Below are 26746 nucleotides of genomic sequence, written 5' to 3' on the forward strand. Positions count from 1 at the left end.
TTAACGACACCGTCTGAACTTGAATGACTTTTTACACCAGAGTTATGAAGCGGTCACATATGTCTGCAGACTGGGGGATGACTCGGCGATGCTCCCTCTCCCTCAGCTTCAACCAGAAGCATAAATACAGAGAAACCTCAGTGCAACGTCGCTCGGACAGATAAATAATGCTTTGGTACGGAGCCATTTGGAAGCAAAACAACGAAGCAGAGAGGGAGGGAAGGGAGAGAGAGTTAGTGCCGGAGCGCCGGGCGAAGTCTCCCGCACTTCCCAGCGCTGCATGATGCAGACAACAGAGGAGAAGGAGGAGGAGGAGGAGGAGGAGGAGGAGGAGAGGAAGGAGGAGCGAGAGCGAGGGGAACAGACTGGCTGAGGCTCGCAGCTCTCAGTCTCTCCTCAGCGCTTCGCAAAGCAGCTTCTCTCCGCTCCGTCTCTCTCTGTCTTTTTCTCTCTTTCACGCACACAATCATCACACAGGATTTCTACTTTTTTTTCTTTCTTTCTTTCTTTTTTTTTTGTTGCCTGAGCCTGACAAGACGCGAATATATATAACGCAGCGGCAGAAGGCAGAAGGGGGCTCACCATGCTGCCTTGGAGACGGAATAAGTTTGTCCTGGTGGAAGATGAAGCCAAGAGTAAAGCCAAGAGCCTCGGGTCGGGGCTGACCTACCACTCCATCCTCTCCTCGCTGCTGCGCTCCTGCCCCGACCTGCTGCCCGACTGCCCCTTCCCCTGGGTGGGCAGCATCTTCCACACCAAGCGGCAGAAGGTGGAGCTCAACAAGGAGGAGCCGGTGTACAGCGTGCGCTACCTGGGCAGCGTGGTCACCATCACGGCGAAGGGCGACGGCTGCACGCGGGACGCCGTGGCCAAGATCTGGGCGCGGAGCAGCTACGGCGAGCAGAGCGTGAAGATGAGGCTGACGGTCGGGCCGCAGGGCATCCGCATGAGCGCCGACAAATCCGGGAAGAACAACAAACCGCCGGTCCACCTCTACTCGCTGAACCGGATCACGTACTGCGCCGCCGACCCGAGCCGGCCCAAGATCCTGGCCTGGATCTACCGGCACCAGGTGAAGAACATGGCGGTGGTGCTGCGGTGCCACGCCGTGCTCGTGGGCAAGGCGGAGAAGGCGCAGGCCGTGGCGCGCAGCCTGGACCGCAACGCCACGTCGGCCTTCAGCGAGTTCAAGCGGCTGAAGCGGCAGAGCGACTTCCGGCACTGCCAGCAGCAGCTGCTCGGGGACGAGGCCGTGCCGCTGATGCCGCTGAGGAGGCTGCTGAACGGGCAGTGTCACTACAGACCGCCGGCCGAGAACCCCGGGAGCAGCGCCGCTACACGCCTCTGCTCCATTACCGAGGAGGAGGAGGAGGAGGAGGAGGAAGAGGAAGAAGAGGAGGACAGCAGAGATGAGAAGCAGCAGGAGTCGGAGGAATCGGAGGAATCAGAGGAGGAGGAGGAGGTAGAGGAGGAGGTAGAGGAGCGTTGTGTGAAGGTTTTGACGACGAACACGGAGCCGACTCAGCTGCTGTCGGAGCTGGACCTCGGGGACATCGCCCGGCTGGAGCAGTGCCAGATCAACTTTGTCAGCGACAGCAACAACAACACGTTCACGTTCATCACCTCTCTGGTGTGACTGGCAACGCAGCCGCCGCCGCCGCCGCCTCGGCTTTTAAAAGAACGCCGTTTTTCTGCAGCAGCACTTAATAATAATAAAGGGATAGTTCATCATCATCAACATTTTGGCACAAATTGGCCCCATTGTCATAATCCCTATAGTCATAGCAGTAGGTTCGTTACCTTTAATTGTCGGTGCAAGATGTTTTTAGAACGGCGGAGCAGAGTCGTGAGCTGCTCAGAGCTACGCTACAGAGGCTCATTATGGGATTTCTTGGTTTCCCTCATCAAACTCATCAAATACACAATCCAACAACTCCAAAATGCAAGTTGTTGTGTGTTCCCATCAGGGACAGTTTTTCATCAAGCAGTCTCTGTATTTCCCCCTAAAACAACTAGGGCTGACCCAAAAAAATCGAAGCTTCGAAGCTTCGTTCGTTGCCATGGAAAATCGATCATGAAGTCTGTGATCGATTGTTTTTTTTTCTTCCTTTTTTCCTTTTTGACACCGGTTCTCATCGGCACTTGTTACATTACAATGAGTAGCTACTTGGCATCCTGGAAACCTGCCTGATTTTGGAGATATGCAGTGTTTGTTTGCCATTACTTTCATTATTTCTGCTACGATTAAGATCGATTTTATGTCCGCGAAGCTTCGATTATCAAAATATGATAATCGGGTCAGCCCTAAAAACAACTCTGTGTGGTAACGTTGTGTTATTATCTCATAGCGTGGTGAATGTGCAGCTCACAACTTGTCCACCAGAGCGTTGTGGAGTTGTTGGATTGTGTATTTGATGAGTTTGATGAAAAAGGGAAACCAAGAAATCCCATAATGAGCCTCCGTAGCGTAGCTCTGAGCAGCTCACGGCTCTGCTCCGCCGTTCTAAAAACAGCTTGCACCGACAATTAAAGGTAACGAACCTACTGCTATGACTATAGGGATTATGGCAATGGGGCCAATTTGTGGCACAATGTTGAACTATCCCTTTAACAGTAACACATTCCTCTCTCTTTACTCTCTTTGCCCTTCACCGGTATTACCCCCCCACCCCCCGACTCAGGCCCCCCCTCTCCTCTCCTCCCCCCTCGTCCATGTAATGTGAAGTGTTTCACCCAGAAACTTGGTTCAATCTGTGGGATTAAATCTCTCTCTCCCCGACGGCTCGGACGCTGGTTGGACTGTAGCAGAGTGTTGGTGGAGGGGGGGGAGAGGGGGGAGGGGGGGCTGTTTACAAAGAGGGCTGTTGTTAATGATGATGAAGATGATGAAGATGCACAGACTTTAACGAAAGCACAAAGACGAACGAGGACGGTGGCCTCCAGAGGTCACACACCGAACACACAGCACCAAGCAGCAGGATGATGTGTTTGTTCGTCCTCGTTATCTCTCTACTTCTATTTTTCTGACGACGTGTTTTTCCAGCAGGGACGGGGTTTTTTTTTTTACCCGGATCGACTTGTAATATGTATGGTTTTTTTTTGTTTTTTTTCAGGGAGGCTCTTTGTATATTTGTATGTAATGTTTTTTCTAAGATGACAATCCTTACACCGATGATGTTTGTGTGTGACCCCCTTTTTTCTCCGAGCACTCACAAAATCCAAAATCGGCGAGATGTGTTTTGAGAAGTTTATTACGGATTCACTAACGATCACAGTGCCGACAGACTAATAATGAACAAGGCGATAATTTTTAGGAAGCAAGCCATCGAGTCGACGCGTTTATTGCCTCCATCCGTCACACTCCCCCATCATTTATGCATGACATGTCAGCGGTAACCTTTCTGAGCGGAGCTTTTGTCTTCTTTTTCATGTGACATCTTTGATCCCTCGGCTTTTTCAAAATGAACACTGTGATAAATGTGCAACCAGGGGGGACAAAACACACACACTTACACACACACTTACAACTGTTCATGCAGCATTGTCTTGTTTGTGTAATGCATTTCTCCTAATTGCAATGTCCATGCCCACTTTGCCAAAACTACAACAACTACAACAACAAACACAGATCTCTATTTGCCGTCCACAGCTCTGCTCTTCATAGCCACGTTCTGCCGGTGCAGTTTTTCCACATGAGCCCTCGCAAAAATGCAGAAAGACCCTGAAGAACCAACTGTTTTTGAATATGACTTTAGCTAATTTCCTGTTGATAATATCTGTGCTACTGTCTAAAGATGCATTGTGGGTATTATTATTATTATAATGATGATGAGATAAAGCTATTTATTTTCCAAATACGATGAATAAAAATTGCCCTCACTTGGGTTTTCCTTCTTCAATCTCGGCGGGAGGTTTTATTTTTTTCATTCCTAGACATTATCAAAGACGTTATTCAAATGAATTCCAACGACTCCTGCGTTCCTGCAGTGGAGCATTTGCATTTTGCATGTTTGGGATGTGAAAATATCTCTAACATGCACTTCAAAGACAGAAAAACAACATGTTTACGGCAGAATAATAATCTGCTTCCTGAGCGATATTTTAAAAAGGGGAACCCCGAGGATTTAGCACAAGAAAAGAAGAAGAAGACACTTATGTCAACTTCAAAACCGCCAGTCAGTGCCAGTGTCAGAAGATGTTAAAGGGATAGTTCACCCAAAATTGAAATTTCACTCATGATCTCCTCCCCCTCATGTGGACTAAGGGCTGGGAGAAGTTTCAGAGTCCTCCGTGGCTTCTCTGAGTTACAGGGGGTCTCGACGTAGCAGTGCATGTCCATATGACGGTTGCAAATGGATACCAACTGTCTTCGTAACAAGACAGTTGGTCTTGTATTGAAGCCCCGAAATGCGAAATTGTCCCGAAAAAAATTATAAAAAAGTTTAAATAAGTCTATATTTCAAGCTTGTTTGTAGCGGAAGCTCCTCTTCCCAGTTCGTCCAAATTTAACGAACCAGGAAGAGGAGCTTTGAGAAGCTTCTGCTACAAAACAAGATTGAAATATAGACTTATTTAATTTTTTTCGGGACAATTTCGCATTTCGGGGCTTCAATACAAGACGGACATTACATACGAGCAGCATGGAGGTATTTGGATGTTTTTTGGTGTGTCTTTTTGGTACGAAGACAGTTGGTATCCATTTGCAACCGTTATGTGGACATGCACTGCTACGCCGAGACCCCCTGAAATTTCAATTTTGGATGAACTATCCCTTTAATGTGGTTTGATACATTTCTGCAGGCCTTGTACTTGGCTTCCCGGGGGCCTTTACCCTGAGGACGGGTGGTGGGGTGGGGGGAGGAGGAGGAGGAGGAGGAGGGGGCAATTAATCAGCGGATTGAATTGTCCGGGAACATAAAGCACCTGCCTCTGCAGGACGGCTGTCAGGCCCTGATAGAACCGAATGATCCAAAACGGGGATCAGGAAGTTGACTCACTCATCAACCACTCCACTGCCAACATCAGCCGTTTCCGTGACGACTTTGTCCCGGAGTAAAAACAACATCAGCTAAAGTGGAAAAAGGCAACAAAACTATTTAAAGCTGCAGCATATTTTAAGTTGCTGTGGTGTTTTTGGTTTTTTTTATGCAGTCGGGGCAGTTTAGAGGCATCAGCATCTCTTTTCTTTGAGCTACAATGAATTCTTTTTTTTTTTTTATGTGACATTTTATCACCCCAGTGTACTATTACACAGCAGTGCAATAAATAATGCCCTGTGAAATCACTGATGTCAAAACTGGCTTCAATTGTCTTACGTAACGGCATCAAAAGCTTTTTGATTTGTCATTCCTCATCATGCTCTGTTGTTGATGGATCTGAAAATCAATCAGAGTTGGTTTGAATTACAGAGATGGATCGTTCCGAGGAGAGAGACTTTCACCTGGAGCCTCTCAGATCAATAATATATATTTTGTTTCCCTTTTCCTGGAATCAGCTATCATTGCAAGAGAAGAGAACCTAATGTCAGTGGATGGATGATAAAGGACCCACACACATCCACACACAGCAAAGGATAAGTGCAGAGTCTGAATACTAATACAAAACCTGTTTGGTTCCTGTATATCTTCTCTGCATGTTTAATCTCTGCACAGATGAGTAATCATATAGGCTGCACGGTGCACGATGTGATAAAGTCACATTGTTTGCTCGCTGACATTCATGCAGAGATGCATTGTGTGTCTGACACGCTGCCAATGTTGTGTTAACATGGAGCCGTTTAGAGGAGGAGTCGCGGTCGCTTTTTATGTAAACATAACTCTTGGTTGTCAGGCGAAGGGAGAGAGAGAGGGAGCAGATGGCGAGTGGCGAGGTGCACGCTGAGCTCCATCACACTCACATCCTTCCACTATAGACAGAATCTCCTTGTTGTTTACATTCTACTTCTGGGTAGAAAACCAGCACGTAATTTGAATTAGATCAATAGTAACGAATGAGAGTTTAGCTATATATCATATTTTTCATGCCCTATCACCGTTTAGACAAATCTGAAATGATTGAAGAAACATCACTATTTCTGTGTGTGTGTTTTGTGTTGCTATGTGTTGTAGGGGGAACACGGTGTCTAGAAAGCATCAGTGGCTGCAGCTGACAGGGACAGCTAACGGTAGCTAAGCTAACGGCGGTAGCTAAGCTAACACCGTCAGCTGTTAAAACTCTCCCGTTGAAACACAGTTTTTATTTGGACCTAACCAACTCACGTATCCCTCCGCCCAGGGTTAGCGCCCGCCGATCAGCAGTTGGTTAGGTCCAAATAAAAACTGTGTTTTTCCTGCACTTTGAAGGGCTGGAAAAAATTATATTATAGCGAACAATGGAACTGTGTTTTTTTTTCACGTAAAACCTCTTTTAGGCCACGAAAATAGGCCGTTTCTTTGGGTCTGTTCACAACACTGTATGTTGTAAATCTCTGGGCAGGGCTATTATGGGCTGGCGTTGCTAACGGGAGGAGTGCAGAGAGTCTTCTTGTAATAAGTCAGAAATAATCACAGGTGACGAGTCGGGACACGGGCTTAAAAACCTACGGGTGGAGCGGGCGCAGGTTTCCAAAATGGGACCCGTGCAGGACTCTGGCTGGAGCCCGGGACCCGAGCTTTGTTTGTTGCTTTGTCACGTCGTCGTCGTCAGCCGCGGGAGATCTGCTCCTAAAAAGAGCCGTAAAATCTGATCAAACATGGCAGACACGCTGTCCTGTTAAAGTATCACACACAACCACGCTGGGCCACTTCACGGCAGGACGTCTTCAGAGACGCCTCTGGCTGCACAAACACACAAACACACAACTCTTCAGACGCTCCCTCTCTCTCTCGTCCTCGTGCAGCATCTGTGGAACAAAACACAACAACACAGGAACGTGAGTGACAGCAGCACCACAGGCCGGCGCGTCGCTCTCATCCAGATGAGGACGAGGAACAACAGGGGCGGCAGTGGCTCAGGCGGTAGAGCGGGTCGTCCAATAATCAGAGGGTTGGCGGTTCGAATCCCGCTCTCTCCCAGTCTCTGTCGTAGTGTCCTTGGGCAAGACACCTAACCCAACTTGCCTCGTGTGAATGCGTATGAATGATCATGGTGGTGGTCGGAGGGGCCGTTTGGCGCGAAATGGCAGCCACGCTTCCGTCAGTCTGCCCCAGGGCAACTGTGGCTACACACGTAGTTTACCACCACCGGTGTGAATGTGTATGAATGAATAATGGTTTCTGTACGCGCTTTGGGTATCGGGTAACGGTAGAAAAGCGCTATATAAATGTAATCCATTATTATTATTATTATTAACAAAATGTTGTTGTCGTGTCCCCCGGTCGTAGCAGCAGCAGCTGGCAGCAGGTGGCTGTCCACTTGGTTGCAGCGAGACGACGAGCACAAGAAAGATGTGAGGAGCAGCTGAGATAAAGAAGAGACTGTGTAGCTACAGAGGAAGGAAGGAGAGAGCAGATCAATGAGACTCAGGTCTGTAGACAGAGAGATGAAGAGCGGTGAGGCCGCTGGCTGCAAAGAAGGAATAAAAACTGGACCATCATAGAAATGTTTTCTGATCACTACGCTGCTCCCAGTTTGTTTCCTCTTTAAAGCTGTGGCTGATGCTACACAGCTAACATTAGCATTATGGCCCTTTTCCACTCGACTTGGGGCGAGCATACGTCAGTCCGACCGCTCATTTCTCCGACTATCCATTAATCTGAGTTATCCTACAGTGTTACGGTTAGGTTTTGGGTAAGCGTTAGGGTTACTTAAGTTGGAGAAATGGGAGGTCGGAGTAATGGATGCAAAAATAAAGAAATGTACGGTCGGAGAAATGGGAAGTCGGAGTCGGACAGACGTCATGCGCCCTCGACTTGGCTTGGTTTTGGTCATTTTCCATTACAACAGAGTAATTCAGTTCTTCCTCAAAGTGGACGGGGTTGTAATAGCACGGCTGCTACAATCGCTCCATCTAGCTCTCTTTTTGGATCCTCTTGTCGACGGACTCTCTGGCCAATCAGTGGCCGGCTCACTTGGAACCTGGTCTGTGACGTTACAAAAAAAAGTACCAGGTACCAGGTAGCTACTATCCCAGGTGGAAAAAAAAAAAAAAAACGGTTGAGTCGAGTAGCTAGCTGGTGCTAGCGCATTTAGCGGGTGTTTAGCTACTTACCGCCACTCTAAGAGCTGTGTCCAGCAGTGGAAGGAAACGTCTTCTTCTTTTCTGCTATTGAACTTGCTAGCATGCTAACCAGCTAGTGTAACAGAGCGTCCGGGTGCAAAACCTGACCGTTAAGCGGTCATTGACCTCTTAGCACAACGGTTTGCATCGTCGAGACAAGGGTTCGAATCCCACCTGTGGCAGTGCGTACCGAAACACAACGCAGAGGGCCAGATAACATTGGCTACGTTAGCCCTGACTGTGGTCGGACTGTCTTGTCGTTTTCCGATACCGAGTCACTGCTGTACCCCTGCTGCAGCTCTGCATCATAACCTTTTTTCTTGTAAATATGACAGTGGTTTGATGAATTGTTACCAAGACTATTAATCGACTATAGGCTAAATGCTAAAGGCTACGTAGCAACACCAGAACTAACAAAAAGCAACTGTAAAGTTAAAGGTTTTGGATAAAATGTGTATTTAGAATAAGGAAGCATGGTGTTTGGGGTCAAAGTAACTGTTTCAACAAAGTTTGGGATAATAGTAGGACTCAAGTCAGATTTTCTTAAGAATCAATGCATAAATCCATGTGGATACATTGAAATCTAACTTGAATGGGGGCCGACATGTTTGTCAATCGAGGACCACTTGAGCCAGACCTATGATCAAACCAAGGCCAAGCAGTCTCTTTTGTCCTTTCAATCCTAAAGAGAGCTGTGAAAACCCATTTCAAACACATTTCACATTTGTGTTACATGTCGAGGTGAGTTTTCTAGTTTTCCACCTCACTTCCTGGAGGTGCGCCGCTCTGTAGCTGAGCTCATTACCGCCTGAGAGGCAGCAAACACTCACACTGGTTCCTGACATTTGGTGAGAATTGAAGTCGTTGTGTGTGTGTGTGTGTGTGTGTGTGTGTGTGTGTGTGTGTGTGTGTGTGTGTGTGTGTGTGTGTGTGTGTGTGTGTGTGTGTGTGTTTACCTTCAATCGGCTGTAAAAGAGGAACAATGAACAATGATGCCTTTCCAAGACTGGAAAAATTAACTTTGACGCAACGAGGGAGGAGGGAGGGAGGATTCAATCTTCATCTCCAAGAGTTCAATTTTGTAAAAGAGAAAAAGACTGAAAGGATGAAGTCCAACTGATCTAACCTGCCACCTCTGCTCCCGTCATAATCACCACAGCCATTAACCTATAGAAGACCAGTGGTGTAGTGGTCGTTGGACACGAGGGTGTGCTGTCCCCCCAGTCTTTGTTTTTTTTTTTTCTAAAGTGGAACTAAGCAGGATTTTCCCTTGGCTATGCTACGTTTTTACCTTAATTAAAAAGCTCCGGAGTAATTGTGATCGTTAACGACGTGACAATGGAGGCTCTCTGCCTTCACCTGGTGTTTCACGGCTGAAAACCAATAGGGCTGGGCCAAAAAATCGATTTTTATATTAATCGCGATTTTTTTCTGGTGATTTTTAAAAATCGATTCTCATATGAGAATCGATTTTTAAAAATCGAGAAACGAGAAAATCGAGAAAATCGATTTTTTTTCGATTAAAAAAAAAAAAAAAAAAGTCATACCGGCCTGTTGTGTTCGTTTGTTCACAGATATCTATGTGAACAAACAAACACAACAGACAAACTGATGTGATGTGTGTATTATATTTTGGAAATATGACTTATGATGTATTGTCAAGTGTTTGGTTCAACCTGCTCTTGTTTAAGGACAGAAAATCACAGTAATTGAAATATAAAATCGCAATACTTGGTAAAATCGAATCGCAATAGGCTACTTGTTTAATCAGAATCGCAATTTAAATCGAATCGGGACCCAAAAATCGTTAGAGAATCGAATCGGCACAAAAGCATATCGGCCCAGCCCTAAAAACCAACCTTGTAACATCAGTGTAGTAACTCGGTCGCCGCCCCGGTGTCCCAGCTCTCCTCTCTGCGGCACCGCGACACAAACACACTCCGTAACCCGCATTCTTTTATGATGGACACGTCGTAACATCGTAATGTTATTCACCGCTCCCTATTGATTTTTCACCGGCTTCGTTGTAAACAAATCCACATGGCCAGGCGGAGGGGGAGGGGTGTCAAAACAGCGGAAAAGAAATGGGTTTCCCCCCCTAGAAATGACTATATGGAAAGCTGCAGATAGAGCCATTAGAAACGAATGCAACTGATTTTTAAAATGTATTTAATTTTGATGTTGTTAACTTACAGGCTTTGTTAGTTTTAGGTTCAATATGTGCAAAAAAGTCAAGGTTAATCAATAAACAACTAGTCCGGCCCTGGACTTGTAGCTATAGTATTTGAGTTTGACACCCCTGGTCTGGAGATAATAAAACTTTGTCTTGGACTTTCAACACTTTGGAGTGAATGATTGTGACAGTGGCATTAGGCTAGATAACAATTAAACATTACAGTCTTGTTCAGTCACACTAAACTCCCGTGTGGCAGTGGATGGTATTTCAATGGCGTCACATATTTATTTCAATGGCGTCACATATTTTGTATTCCGATGGCGTTCACCCAGTAAAAAAATCCCCACTACACCACTGTAGAAGACCTTGTCACTTGAACATGATCAGAGGCCATGTTGGGTCGTGTCCTGCTGTCGATCTTCTATACGATGCTCCGTCCTATCTTTTTTTTTTTTTGCAGTCGGGGGAGAAAAGCTTTGAGTTTGAGTTACAAGTTCAAATGGTCAGACTATCAAAGCTAACAAGCATCATTTTCCATCTCATGCATATCTAATCGTACCTTCTGAGAAGAGAGTTGCACACCTTGCAATTTGCAAATGAGAAGCCGTGTTTTGCTGCGCTGCTGCAAACGCTGTCAAAATCTCGCCGAGGCTGAGTCTGAGGATGCTTTCAATACAAACAACAAAACTGCACTCCAGCGGTAAGATGCACATTAATGACTTATTTTTTTCTTCTTTTTCCTTGGATGTTGCACGACACGACTTCTACTGCACATGGTCTTCAAGTGAGAGTGAGTGAGAAGAACTCATTAGACGTAGTTGTCAAATAACCTCCTGGGGCCACAGATGTTCCTTGTTGAGTGTTATAAAGCTGCAACTCAGACTCCTATGAAAAAATAAAAAGTACAAAAAAAAAATAGAAACTTTGAGCGCCAGAAAGCAAAACTGCACAGCTAACTAATTCATGAGAATCAGGGATTAGTTACTGCCATGAAACATTAATGGTTTTATCCCATTAAAACATAATAAGCAATGCCAAGATTGTCGGGGGGAAAGAAGTCGGAGATGAAAAATCCTGCCTCAGGAAAACTAGTGCGTGCATTTTGCTTGATAGTGCTGTTCAGAAAAGTGAATAATACGTCCGTTGTGTCTCTTCTCTCTCTCCGTGTTTTCTGAGGCTGCAGATAAAGGAATCGTGGTGACAGGACTGAATTCAGTCAATCTCCAATAGTGTTTCAGTCATGCAGCTCCACTGCTCATCCTCACACTTTACCTCTTGCTGCTGACTTTATTGAAAATGAGCCACGGTGGATATTCCCCACGCCCTTTACACCACTATTCCTCCATTAAACCTGATTAAATGACTCTTTGCAAAATATGAAAAAGGCTCTTTGAAAGGTTGTTGGTGGTTTTATAGGACATTTTATAAAACCTACGTGAGGCAGTTTAATAACCCGGCCTGTCACAGCGCAGCAGCTGATGTCTCTCTACTGCAGAGCTACAGAGCTGCAGACCGGCTGCACGTATCCACGGTTACCCCCCCGTCCTCACGTCACCGGGGAGCCATCGCAGAAACTAATTATGAAATCAATAACCTGGGAGCACACGTTTGTGTTTCCAAATTGTTCTTTTATTGTGCCCCGAATTGGAGTCACCGGTGCCACCTACGTCCTTGCAGAGTGGTGGTGGTGGTTGTTCCTACGTCAGCGGCTTCACTGATTGTTCTGAGATCTGGTTACAGATGCACCAACATGACACCACCAGCGCTCTGTTGTAATTCTATACAGACACATTAAGCAGGAAAAAGGCACAGGTTTGGGTTTGATTTTAAAGGAGACATATTACGCCCCCCTTTTCCACAAATTAAAATAGTTGTCAGGTGTCTTAAAGACATGTCTGTGTCTTTTCATCCTCTCAAAACAGTTCAGAAATGGTTTCAGCGCCTGTCCCTTTAAAGGGACAACGAGGAGTTTTGTAAAAGTGAAGTGTTTTCACACTACATTTATGAGCCTCCGCACCGTGAAATTCTTTGACCGGCACAAGACAGACTCATGTTTTCATTCATCAAGAATTAAAGTCAGAGGTTGGAAGACGATCACATACCGTCGTAGTTCCGACCATAAACGGAGATTCGGCGGCGTTATTCTCATGACTCGCCACGAAACCGAAAGTAAAGAAACGCTGGTCGGCTCGCCCAGCATTTCCACCACCACTAATAATAACAAAATAACCATAGAGACAAAATGATATATTTATAGAAAATGGACCATTAACAAGTGGTAACGTAGATTCATCCACATTAATATGAGACTTTTTTATTGTCGCGGAATTTTTCATTCTGCCGACGGAGAAACTCCTCGTTGTCCCTTTCGCCACTGCTTGCCCCGCCCCTTCTACCGGTATCAGGTAGGGGCGGTATTATGCAAATTCAAAAACTAGTTACAGTACATCACTGGAAGACAACTGAGGGAACAGCTCATAAAACCACATGGATTTTAACCTTGTTTTTTGTCAATTCTCCCATTTTAGGGGCCGGAAGGCAAGACAAACACCCAAATATATGTTAAAGAGCCTTCAAAAAGTGATATTTCCATAATATGATATGTCCCCTTTAAAGTTAAGAGTCTGTAGTTTATTCGTTGCAGTTTGTAAAATTACACAACATTAAGTTTTTATGCCAATCCACAGCTCCACACCCAACTTCATCTGCAGTCTGTCATTGGCTTGGATAAAACACATTGGTGCTAATGAAGCAGGACTTCTGTTGTTTAAGTCTATATTTTGGCTTTTTAGGAAAATTCTAGAGACTTTGGAATATTTTAGAGTTAGTTAGAGTTAGTTTAGAAACGGGTTGTAACCTACAGTGCTGCAGTGGCTCCTGTCAAGTGGGAATATGAATTTTAATATAGAATAGTTAAAGTTACTGTAGCTCCACTTCAGCTGCACATTAATGCTTCACTGTTAATGTAACACTCACAGGGAGAGTTTAGCTTCCTCCTCTAATCAGCACACAACTTCTTTTCCAGATGGCTCGCTGCACAATTTTGGGCTGTCATTTCTATACAGATAACAAGGTCAAACTGAACAAAACAGAAAGACATAGGCCTACTAAGTGAAGAGCTGAGAGAAATACAAACTGCTTTAGCGCCACTGTTTAGAGGCTGTTGTCACGACTTTAAACGTTGCACAGCGCTGAATAACAACCAGTACCGACCCCAGCTGGGTTCATCACTTTATTGTGTCCCCATAGCAACACTTTCCTTTTGTTGTCCGCTGTTTGTAATCCACTCATTTATTCTGTATTTAGTTGCGTCGTGTGTATATTTGAAGAATCTTACTATAAAGTGTTACAGCCTCTAAGACAGAAAATAACAGACACACATGGAAATAACTGAGATGAGGGAATTTTATTTGACAGAAATTTGTTCCTAAGGCCAGACACTAACAGGCAAAAACACTGTTTTTTCATCAATTTTGAGATTGAGGGCTATTTTTCTTCCTTAACATGTCTTCTTTTGTCTGTAAATTTCTCCTAAATTCACCAAAAGTTAACAGCTACTGTGACATACTGTGCAGTGCCTGTTGTCTGACCCATGTCATGTCAGGTATCATTGTAAAGCTCTCTCTCTCCTGAACAATGATGTGGCCCCAAAAATGGTCATTTCCTCCGTATCCGCAACCAGTCGTTAAAGTAGGATTTACATTAACAATCTCTGTAATTTTACAGTCCAAGTTTTTAAAGGCCGTTTTCTGAGAAAGAGTTTTTCAGACTCAGACTCTGAGCTAGAAATCTCCACTTCAGCAGCACTTACAGACACCAAACCTTCCACTTTGATCCCTTTCTATATCTTGAAGGTTTTTACAGAGGGGATTGTTGATATATCATTCACAGCCTCATTTATACAACATTTTATTACTAAAAACTCTTTAGGGTTGGTCACAGTATGTTCTCATTTACAGAGTGATAAAAAGAGATATCCAAAATCCTCCTCTGTAAAAACTTCTGACTCTAGTATGTCAACAAAATAAAACAAGAATTTTGAAAGTAGCTTTATCCATCGTTCATATTTCTGTTCTGGAAATATATGCAAATTAGCGCATATTTGATTAGATACTGCCTTATTTACATATTTAAACATACAGTACAACTTGACAAAACTTGGGAAGTTTCATGGTGATACCTGTTTTTTTACCCTATTCACCTGTAGTGTCTCCCCTGGCAAAAATGTCTGTTTCAACAACGAGGGCTGTCGAGGGCGGGGGCTGGGATCTAACCAGACTAACGAAATACTAAATGAACTGGAGAGAAAATCAAACCTCCAACAGAAGAAGGAGGAGGAGGAGGAGGAGGAGGAAGGAGCCTCCTGAGAGCCAGCATGGCCAGCTCTTATATAATCTGTGGAGGACAGTGGCAGCTGCCTCCCACCCAACCAACCAGGAACCTGCAACACAAACACACACTGGTCCTTACACCTTAGACCCTGGGGATGTCACAGTGGAAATTACTGTTGAACTCAATCACGTTTTCTGAAGGAGATGCATTTCTCTCACTCCTCTCCTCTCACAGCGTCTCAGGCCCTGTTTGTTATTTTTAAAAACGGAGACATTAACCATCGTTTGGACCCTTCGTTTAGACACAAAAGGAGAATTTGCCCCTGAAAACGATGCTTTTTAAAAACTCTGGCCAGAGTGGAGATTTTGGGAAACTCTGTTTGCACGTTTGCATGTAAACAGAGAAAAACAGAGATTTGGGTAGCCGACGTCAGACGGTTTAGAGTAGTGAAGTATCTTTGCCGTGTGCCGTAACCATGTTATATAACTTAATAAGATAAATAAATGAACAAATAATAATAGTAAAATGTAATGCAGACTGATGTGTTCATTGTAAAACATTTATTTATTGATGTAACGTTAAATGTGGTGATTTCTGTCCATACAGAGCCCCGAGGCAGCGCTGCTCTTCTGTCCAATACACACATGAAGCTTCACTTTTCATTCAAACAAACTAATGCGACTGATACAGGTGTTAGATTTCATCAATGAGACCAACATTTATCTCCTAAAAATAATTTAACCAGCCAGTGGTAAACCTCTAAAAACCTGCGGGGAAGTCAATTAGCGATCGTTTTTTCCCCTGAGATGATGACGAAGGTTGGCCGGCCGACCAGCTCTGCAGACCGGCTGCTGCCTCTGTGATGGTGCGGCCGTTGTGGAGCTTCACTTCTCCGAAAAACATCGGAGCAAACTTCTAAACTACCGTCATTTGGATAAACTGGCCGTATATTTGGGACCTAAACAGTTACTTTCTTGCATGAAAAAATATTAAAACTTTATGTGGCGAGGTGGAGTGGTGAGTAGTTGCCAACAACGCCACCTGGGGAGTTTCGCCCCAGGAAATAGTTACTGTATTTTTGTAAAAATGAAAAAGGTCACGCAGGCTCGAATCACCACAGGGGAGAGTTCATGTATCAAAAGGATAATAATTTATTGTCACAATATTGTTTTGATAAAACTTCAATAGTTGCCAAAATATTTCACATTCACAACAGACTGGGCCAAAGAAAGGGGAATGGACAGGGCTGGGCCAGCCACGGCGACCCTAAATCAAACCAAGGAGAAGGAGAAACAAACCAAGAAAATAATATCACCCGTGACACTGCACACACACGCAATGGAGGAGTGAAGAAGCCACCACCAGGGATTGGGCCGCCGCGCTGGACTACAGCACCTGTCCACAGGGAGAGAGGGAAAAATTAAGATGGCCGCAGTCTAGCTGACCTCGCACACACACCACAAACAATTAAATACTATTTATAATACAAAACCAAATTAAACATAATATCTTCTTAAAATATTCAAATGCAAATTAGAGGAAAACAAACAATTATCAAACCCGCCCCCCCCCACAAAAGAAAAAGGAAAACAAGAAAAAAAGAAATAAATTGTTAAATATCTCCGAGGTCACTATCGTCGGCAACAACAATCATTTAATCAAAACCATGTAATCGAGCCAAACAAAACAGCAGCAAACATCATGGTGGCCGATGACCGGAACACACCAGGACGCAGGATAGTGTGCAGAACTAGGAGAGTGGGGGCCGCTGGTTACAGCGCCCCGCTGTAAAGCAAGAGAGAGACAGTGTCACAACTAGCGCAATGATGTAAAACTGCAACAGCAGACAATTAGAGCAGCCTACCTCTGAGCTCTACTGCACCCAACACGCGCCCACCAGAACCGCCCGCTCCCTCCGGCTCACCGCCGCTCCGAGCACTGCAACGGAGCGGGAGGATGAAGCCCCAGGGCCAATAAAAGTAAAACACCAAACAATAACTAACACGGCATGCTTACCTTAGTGATATGACGGGGAGACTCGGGCATGCACGCCAGCCCGCTCACCGAACGCGCCGCACAGCAGAGGCAGAGAGGGAGAACAGCGACCAAACACACCTGTCCCAATCACACACACAGCGTCGCTCCACCAGCTCGCCGTTGCTCCAACACTGCAACGGAGCAAAGGGATGAGGCCTCAGGCCCAATAACAGCAAACACAAACCAGCAAATACGCAGAATTCCTACCTTAATGGTACGACGGGAGGACACAAACAAGCACGCCGGCCAGCTCACCGGACGCACCGCACAGCAGAAGCAGAGAGGGAAAATGTCGACCAACACAGCTGTTTTAATCACCTAACACTGCCGTCCCCCCATTAACCTGCGCCAGGCTGACAACAGCGCCATGCAGTGACCAGGAGGGAGATGACTCACCCGGTCACATCTACCCCACCTTTCTTGCATCGGCGTCCCGACGATGAACCACCGTGAAACCTCAACTCCAAGGCCTAAAGTGAGCAGACTGAGCGGTAAGTACGGGCTGCGCATTGGTAGCACCATCTACCTGACCGATGGAGCGTGGGAGATGATAGACATTTGAGTGCAGACCAGCTGTTAAACGAGGTGTACGACGTGGAGCCTGCTGACTGGAACAGGGTGGATCCCTGGGAGGGTGCGACGGAGCTGGTACAGAACCTCCCGGCTGTGGAGCAGCGCCGGGGCTGGACCCACCTCCTAGGTGGTCTCTCCGAAGTTGGCGTGAGGAGCCAACCGAGCTTGGCACCACTAGGGTGCGGGGCAATGAGGTTTCTGGAACCAGCAAGTAAAGATCATCAACAGAAGAGTCGCTGTCAGCTTCCAGCACAGCTGGGGGAGGTTGCTCCTCCGGGGGTGGAGTAAGGGGCTCGGGCCTGACGACAGCCTTCAACATGTCACGGTGTACTGTCCGCTCTTGATGCAAAGCCTCCACAGGAGCGATAGTGTACACTGCACCCTGACCTGGAGCTTTCACTACTTGATAGACCAAAGAGCTCCAGACATCCTGAATCTTGTGCCGACCTCTGACACCAAGGTCCCGCACATATACCAACTGACCAACCTGAAAAGGCACCTCTCTGACTCTCTGGTCATGCCTCTCCTTTCGGCGGCCTGCAGCAGCCAACAGCCGCTCCTTAGCACCCTCAAATGCTACCTCAAGTCTCGCTTGATGCTCAATGATCCAATCCTGTACCTCGCCTGGGACCGGGTCCTTAACTCGACCAAGAAGGAAATCGATGGGAAGCTGTGGCTCCCGCCCACACATCAGGAAAAAGGGGGACTCGCCAGTAACCTGATGTGGTGTGCTGTTATAACTGAAAAGCAGCTGTGGCAAACAAGAAGCCCAGTCCTGTTTCTGTGAAACTGGCAGGGTGCGAAGAAGATTGTGGAGAGTTCTGTTGAACCGTTCGCACTGCCCATTCCCGGCAGGGTGGTATGGAGTGGTGCGGGATTTATTAACACCATACAAGCAGCAAAGTTGTTTGATCAACAGACTCTCAAAGCAACGACCTTGATCTGAGTGGATGCGACTCGGAACCCCGTACCGGTAGAACCATTCATGTAACAAAACACGAGCAACGGTACAAGCCCGCTGATCCCGGGTGGGGACAGCTACAGAAAATTTACTAAAGACATCAGTCATGACAAGAACATTTTCAAAACCACTTCGGGAAGGCTCAAGCAGTGTAAAATCCACAGCCACAATTTCATTTGGCCGGGAGGCCAACAAATGGCCCATAAAGCTATGTGGCACCGAGCCAGAGTCTTTTGCAACTTGACAACGTTCACATTCCTGTACCCATCTCTTTATGTCCAGGAACATTCCTGGCCAATAACAACGACGTCTGACCAATTCGGTGGTCCGTTCAACGCCCTGATGACCATGCTGTTCGTGAAGTTGTTTCAAAGTTTCCTCTTTGAGAACTGCTGGGAGGAGGAGCTGAAGAATCCCCTCTCCACCCTCCGGGAGGAAGATCCGACGATGCAGTACCCCTTCATGGTCAACCAGACGGTCCCACTGACGTAACACAGCCATGACTGATGGAGAAAGCTGACGCCGTTCAACTGCAGAAGGCCGAGTTTGCCTCCTCCAGAAAGACAAGACCTCCTTCAGGAGCGGATCCGCCTCCTGCAAGGAACCAATGTCGACAGTGGACTGGCCTGGGAGGGCCGAAACGATGGACTGGGTCACCGTCGCCCCAGGAGCTGGACGTGACACTTCCTGAAGGACCTTGGGGACTGGCGTACCAGGCAAGAGTTGACCGATGGCGCTGGATACAACCTCAGGCTTCCGGGAGAGCGCGTCTGCATTTTTATTACTGCGACCCGAACGATACTTTATTTCAAAGTCAAAGATGGCAAGCTGCGAAGCCCATCGCTGCTCTGTCGCCCCAAGCTTGGCCGAATTGAGATGACTCAGTGGGTTGTTGTCTGTAAAGACGATGCACTTGTGCCCCATCAGATAGTCACGGAATTTTTCAGACATGGCCCACTTAAGTGCCAAGAACTCTAGTTTCATCGAGCTGTAATTGCTCATATTGCGCTCCGTGGGCCGGAGGCCTCTACTAGCATAAGCCAGTGGTCTTACGCCATTTTCTGTCTCCTGGGAAAGGACAGCTCCCAAACCACTATAACTCGCATCGATCTCCAGGATAAATGGACGCGAGAAATCTGCATAGCTCAACACAGGAGCAGAAACCAGCCTGGACTTAAGGGCCTCAAAGCTCTCCTCGCAATGGGACGTCCAAGCATCACTAAAGGCCTGCCCTGACCCTCTTCTGGACTTCGTACCGGCAAGAGTCGCCACCAGCTTGTGAAGGGGGGCAGCCAATTTCGCGAAGCCCTCTACAAACCGCCTGTAGTAACTCGCAAAGCCGAGGAACGAGCGCAACTCAGCCACTTGGCGTGGACGTGGCCATTTTGCCACGGCCTCGATTTTAGCAGGGTCGGTGGAAACACCTTGGCTGGAGATAACATGCCCCAAATAATTGACCTGCTGCTGAAAGAACGCACATTTCCCCAGCTTAACTTTCAGGCCTTCTTGTTGGAGCCGGCCCAGAACGGCCTCCAGCCGTTGTAAGTGCTCACTGACGGAGGAAGAGAAGACAATAATGTCGTCTAAGTAAAGAAGCAAAGACTGACCTTGCTGACCCCCGAACATTCTCTGCATCAATCGTTGAAAAGTGCTCGGGGCATTACATAACCCAAAAGGCATTCGATTAAATTCAAAAAGTCCAAACGGTGTACAGAATGCTGTTTTGGGTTTGTCTTCCTCTGCAACTGGAACCTGGTTGTATCCGCTAGCCAGATCTAGCGTGGAAAACCAACGAGCACCACAGAGAGAATCCAAACTTTCCTCAATGCGAGGGAGAGGGAACGCATCCTTCCGGGTCTTGGTGTTCAACAAACGATAGTCTACACACAGTCGAAGTTTCCCGTCCTTCTTTCTGACCAAAACAATCGGCGACGCATAAGGACTGCAACTTTCCCTAATGATCTTGGTCTCAAGAAGCTGGTTGATATGAGACTTCACCTCTTCGTACTCAGAGGGTGGGATGCGGCGGTAACGCTGCCGGACTGGCACATCATCCAGCAGTGGTATGTTATGCGATATGAGATTTGAGCAACCCAAGTCACCATCGTGGGTGGAAAAGACAGAACGGTACCGCTGCAATAATGATCTCACCTCCCTCCGGTCCTCATCAGACAATGTAGCCAAGTCAATAGATGCTAGCTCATCCTGTGTTACACTGGTTGCTCCCTGGGCAGAAACACTGGCGGTGATCGACTTAACCTCAGTCACGCCCGGAGGTAGACTGATTACCTGGGCCCCACAGAGGGAGCCAAGACGAGTCCGAGGGTACAGAAGAACATCTGTCGTCCCCACATTGATCACCGGGATGTAAGCAGTGCCTCGGATGACACGAACAAGACAGGGAGAAGCAAGCAAGCCACATGGCAGACCAGATTCCAAGGGTTCGAAAAGCACAGCCTGATCGCTGGCCTGCTCGGGACAAGTGCTGGCGACAAGCCTCAGGACCCCACCCGGTATTCGTATCCTCCACTCACCCCCGACCCTCACAGTGCCTGTGCACGGGTTTGGCTCGCTGACTGAAGACTGATGGTACTGCTGCAGCGCTTCAAAGATTGGACCTGGAGCGTGCGACACGGGTGGCGAGGCAAACAAGGAAGAACCATGAGTTCCAAAAAGCTCTCTGTAACAATTGCGAATGACGTTCATCCCCAAGATGCCAGGGACGGAAGACACAGTGCCGGGGGGGTCCTTGACGACTAACACCCCACAGCGAGGAATGACCTTCCCACACAATAAAACATTAAGCTCTAAGTAACCAACATAGGGAATTTCTAACCCGTTAGCGGCACGCAGCTGCAGCCAATTGCACGACCGAAGCCGATCCTGGTCCCAAGATGAGAACTGCTGTTGAAAGAAGCTCTCAGTAATGGTGGACACCATAGACCCAGTGTCGACCAAACAAGGGACATGAACACCACCAAACACAACATCAATTTTTGGACATGACGACATCAAACCAGCAACTAACCCTTCCTGTGAGCCCTTGACTTCCCCATCTGAGCGGAGGCCCGCCGACTCAGAGGGTGTCAGTTTTCCGGCTGATGAGCCGAGGAGGTCGCCCTGGTAACCTGAGGGTTTGCACCACCAAAAGAGTTGGCCCGTGCACGAGGGGGTACGGTTGGGCCCCGGCACTCCCGTGCGATGTGGCCTGGCTGTTGACACCTTCGACAAATTAAAGGACCATTTCGAAAGAAATTCCCTGGTGGTCGTGGGGCCTGCAGAGCAGCCACAGTCTGCGTGAGCTGGTCAAGTTGGGCCTGTTGACGCTTCAAAAGTTCCATTAAATCACTCATCTCTGACCTGGGAGGGGCAACGGGATGACGTGGGTGGGAGTCGCTTTGCACCCCATACTGGAGACCGTAAGCTGATGGTAACGAATGGCTTCGCCCCCTAAACCCACTTGATTGGCCCTCCCTTTCCCATCTGATAGCCTCAGCGCGTACGTCCAACAAGGAAGCGGTCGGCTTGCTACGGACGTACTGTTTAAGCGTTCGACGGAGAGAACTGTCAAGAACATGCTCTACAAATTGGTCACGCAAAAGATCCCCAGCATTAGGAATCCCGTCGGGTGCGCACCGCTCAACCTGCTCCATTAAAGCCAGCAGGCCCAAGGAATACTCCTGCAGAGTCTCCCCCTCCTGTTGTTTCCTAGAGAAGAAGGCCTGCTGCAACGTTACATAAGATTGTGCACAGCCATACAGTTCCCTCAGAATAGCAAAAATCTTAGCTGGATCTCCTCGCTCTGTGCTGGGCCTAAACCGGATCTCCTCTCGGGCTTCCCCATCTAAATGATCAAAAATGAACAGGGCTTTGTCGGCGGCGGAAAGGTGGCGAACCCGCATGCATGCCTCGATCTCCTCTGTCCACTCAGCTATCCCTACACCTGTCTTCCCATTAAACAAAGGACATTTACGGTCTCTGGGAACCACAACCAACCGCTCCGTGACAGTAGCAGCACTAGATGGGGCATAGCTAGCTGAACCGGAGGGACCTGCAACAGCTCCACCGGGCACGTCCCGGGAAGCAGTGCGCTCCCGCTGTAGCTGCTCATTGTCTGCCTCTAGCTGTGACACTAAATCCCTAAGTCGCTGTACCTCATCCGCCATGATGGCTGTGAAATAGCACCAATACTCACGATACCGAAGCCTGGTTCTTGGGATGGATGCTGCTGTTTTGACTCTGTAACTAGAAACAATAATATCAATGAAAAATAAAAATAAATCGATCTCAATAGCAAAAAAAACAAACAAACAAACACAACAAAAAATTTGGTGCCCCTTTAAATGTGGTGATCCTGCCGACAACGTGGCGAGGTGGAGTGGTGAGTAGTTGCCAACAACGCCACCTGGGGAGTTTCGCCCCAGGAAATAGTTACTGTATTTTTGTAAAAATGAAAAAGGTCACGCAGGCTCGAATCACCACAGGGGAGAGTTCATGTATCAAAAGGATAATAATTTATTGTCACAATATTGTTTTGATAAAACTTCAATAGTTGCCAAAATATTTCACATTCACAACAGACTGGGCCAAAGAAAGGGGAATGGACAGGGCTGGGCCAGCCACGGCGACCCTAAATCAAACCAAGGAGAAGGAGAAACAAACCAAGAAAATAATATCACCCGTGACACTGCACACACACGCAATGGAGGAGTGAAGAAGCCACCACCAGGGATTGGGCCGCCGCGCTGGACTACAGCACCTGTCCACAGGGAGAGAGGGAAAAATTAAGATGGCCGCAGTCTAGCTGACCTCGCACACACACCACAAACAATTAAATACTATTTATAATACAAAACCAAATTAAACATAATATCTTCTTAAAATATTCAAATGCAAATTAGAGGAAAACAAACAATTATCAAACCGGCCCCCCCCCACAAAAGAAAAAGGAAAACAAGAAAAAAAGAAATAAATTGTTAAATATCTCCGAGGTCACTATCGTCGGCAACAACAATCATTTAATCAAAACCATGTAATCGAGCCAAACAAAACAGCAGCAAACATCATGGTGGCCGATGACCGGAACACACCAGGACGCAGGATAGTGTGCAGAACTAGGAGAGTGGGGGCCGCTGGTTACAGCGCCCCGCTGTAAAGCAAGAGAGAGACAGTGTCACAACTAGCGCAATGATGTAAAACTGCAACAGCAGACAATTAGAGCAGCCTACCTCTGAGCTCTACTGCACCCAACACGCGCCCACCAGAACCGCCCGCTCCCTCCGGCTCACCGCCGCTCCGAGCACTGCAACGGAGCGGGAGGATGAAGCCCCAGGGCCAATAAAAGTAAAACACCAAACAATAACTAACACGGCATGCTTACCTTAGTGATATGACGGGGAGACTCGGGCATGCACGCCAGCCCGCTCACCGAACGCGCCGCACAGCAGAGGCAGAGAGGGAGAACAGCGACCAAACACACCTGTCCCAATCACACACACAGCGTCGCTCCACCAGCTCGCCGTTGCTCCAACACTGCAACGGAGCAAAGGGATGAGGCCTCAGGCCCAATAACAGCAAACACAAACCAGCAAATACGCAGAATTCCTACCTTAATGGTACGACGGGAGGACACAAACAAGCACGCCGGCCAGCTCACCGGACGCACCGCACAGCAGAAGCAGAGAGGGAAAATGTCGACCAACACAGCTGTTTTAATCACCTAACAGTGCCGTCCCCCCATTAACCTGCGCCAGGCTGACAACAGCGCCATGCAGTGACCAGGAGGGAGATGACTCACCCGGTCACATTTACACACAAGGAAGGCAAGTGACGTTGTTTTTGTTGCTATGCGGGATCATGTGCAGGATTCTAACGTGGGCTTGAGCTTCTCGCTACACTGCCACCTACAGGTTTGGCTCTTGACGGTATATATAGGCTACATGGGTTAATGTAAACGAAAACTTTTCTGAAAACGGACTGGTGTGCACACAGTTTTTTTTGTAAACGGAGAGGGTGAAATGTCAGTTTATGAAAATAGCCGGGCAGGTGTAAACGTAGTCTCAGATTAATAGGCAAGGCAAGGCAAGGCATCTTTATTTATATAGCGCATTTCATACCAAGGCAACTCAATGTGCTTTACATAAAGACAAAACATTAAAAAGATTAATGACATCCACAGTTTTGCAGTGGAGCTAACGAGACGTCGTCCTCGTCTTTGTTTGTTTGAACCTGCTGCGGCTTTCGATGGCGGTGAAGTGAAGAAGAGAGAAATAACTCCACCGCTCCGCGCCGGCTGGAGGCCCCCGTATATTTAGCTCTCTGGCTAAACACCGGGGTTGGTGGGGGGGCAACAGGAAAGTAATTGGCTGCAATTATCATCACATTTTGCCGCTATTTGCAGTCGCAGCGGAGGTGTATACTCCTCGTCATTATACCTGTGGGTCTGATGCAGCACTTTCAGCCCTTTGATGTCTTAGTAAAAAGCCATGACTAATATCGCGGCCGACTGAGAGAAGAAGGCACTTTGGAGGAGAAGAGAGAGAAAGTTTTTTTGGAAGTCGAAGAAGAAAACAAGGCTACTACACACATCAAAAAGTAAAATAAAAATAAATAAATAAATAAAAATTCCCTATTTACCCCTGGAGCATTTTGTTGGACAGCGAAGAGGCAATCAGTCCAGCATCCGTTTGTTTCCAAGTTTCCTATTACTTCAGGGAACGGTGAAACAAGGTACTGGAGAGCAATCACTTAGGCACACACACACACACACACACATACACACACATATACACACAAACAAACGTTATAAAAGAAACTGGGCCAAGGCGCATGCACACACACACACGAGGCTTGGGGCATGTCATTTAGGTAGACCGTGTTAGAGGGTAAGATAAGGCTTTTTCCTCTCTTTGATGAGCTACACAGAGTGGCAGGTGGATAAAGGGGGCAGTGGAGTGGGAGTGGGCGGACTTGGCAGACATGTGAGTGGGTTGGCACATGGCACCGAGGCCGAGGACGCCGTCGCTGTGTATGGACGGACGCCAGCCACGGCCACAGTACCTGAGTAAACAAAGATGCAATGCAAAAAATGAAAAAAAAAATAAAACAGAGCGGCAGAGCGGACGTCTGCAGCTCAGTTGTTTTATGCATCGATGATCAAGGCAGAGTCGAATCCCGAGGGCTGATTGAAGTCTAACTTTTCTTTTTTTTTTTTCATAAATCAAATACTTTTGTGTTTATTCATTCATTTACAACAGAAAACAAAACAACTGAAAACTACATACACTGCAAAAAATACAAATATCTTACCAATATTTGTCTTATTTCTAGTCAAAACAAATTTCATTCTACTTAAAATAAGACTCATCATATTAAAAGTAGCTTGTTTTTAGACACTTTTTACTTCTTTCAAGCAGATTTTCACTTGAAATAAGTAGAAAAATCTGACAGTGGAGCAAGTTTTTCTTCCTTATTACAAGCACAAAAAACCTGCTTTCACTGGCAGATTTTTCTACTTATTTCAAGTGAATATTTGTTGGAAACAAATTAAAATGATCTAAGAACAAGTAAATTTTTAGGTGATGAGTCTTATTTTAAGTGGAAAGAGATTAGTTTTGACTAGAAATTAGAGCAGAGTCGGATCCCGAGGGCTGAGGGTCTAACTTTTCTTTTTTCCATAAATCAAATACTTTTGTGTTTATTCATTCATTTACAACAGAAAACAAAACAACTAAAAACTACATACACTGCAAAAAAATTCAAATATCTTACCAACATTTGTCTTACAAATCTCATTTTACTTAAAATAAGACTCATCACATTAAAAAGTAGCTTGTTTTTAGACACTTTTTACTTATTTCAAGCAGATTTTCACTTGAAATAAGTAGAAAAATCTGACAGTGGAGCAAGTTTTTCTTCCTTATTTACAAGCACAAAAAACTTGCAGATTTTTCTACTTATTTCAAGTGAATATTTGTTTGAAACAAGTGAAAATGACGATGGGTCTTATTTTAAGTGGAAAGAGATTAGTTTTGACTATATGAGACATTTTGACAAGAAATAAGACAAATATTCTTGGAAAGATGTAGAGTTTTTGCAGTGTATCATAGTGGCATAATTAGATTAGAGCCTTTTGTGCATTTCAACAGTGAGCTCTGTTTCAGGATGCAGGGATATAATGCAAAGGGATTCAGGCATAAACTGTGGAAATAGGTGAGAAAAAAAACGCTGATAATGAGTGAATGATAATAAATCAATCTAGAAAGGGGAAACAGATTCTATTGTATACTGAAGCGATCCACTTTCACCTTTGCTCAGTTTCTCAGTGACAGGTGATAATCTCTTTAATCCACTACAGAAGGAGGCCGGGCAGCCGTCCACCACTCTGTGCTGACAACACTTACATTTCTATTTTCTCCAGTAAAATACAAACCATACCGGGTCATATCATGATCTGGCTCTTAAACATCTT

General features: G+C 46.4%; 1 protein-coding gene and 2 long non-coding RNA genes across 3 annotated transcripts; 1 reads left to right on the forward strand and 2 right to left on the reverse strand.

Moving 5' to 3' along the window:
• Positions 1-330: 330 nt before the first annotated feature.
• On the forward strand, positions 331-1636 carry fam43b (family with sequence similarity 43 member B; the record flags this gene model as incomplete). The annotated part of the gene is made up of 1 exon (XM_083975594.1): positions 331-1636. The coding sequence occupies exon 1, from the start codon at positions 584-586 to the stop codon at positions 1634-1636; it is 1053 nt and encodes a 350-aa protein (XP_083831720.1). The 5' UTR covers positions 331-583.
• A 14706-nt stretch (positions 1637-16342) lies between these two features.
• Positions 16343-17055, reverse strand: LOC310988606. The gene is made up of 3 exons (XR_014595494.1): positions 16722-17055; positions 16570-16643; positions 16343-16490 (listed from the first exon to the last, which is right to left on the reverse strand). It is a non-coding gene; the product is annotated as an uncharacterized lncRNA (long non-coding RNA).
• Positions 17056-23277: 6222 nt separating this feature from the next.
• On the reverse strand, positions 23278-24064 carry LOC310988605. Its single transcript, XR_014595493.1, has 3 exons — positions 23657-24064; positions 23505-23578; positions 23278-23425 (listed from the first exon to the last, which is right to left on the reverse strand). It is a non-coding gene; the product is annotated as an uncharacterized lncRNA (long non-coding RNA).
• Positions 24065-26746: the final 2682 nt, after the last annotated feature.

The sequence above is a fragment of the Trachurus trachurus genome (genome assembly GCF_905171665.1).
Source record: "Trachurus trachurus genome assembly, chromosome: 7".
Taxonomy (NCBI): domain Eukaryota; kingdom Metazoa; phylum Chordata; class Actinopteri; order Carangiformes; family Carangidae; genus Trachurus; species Trachurus trachurus.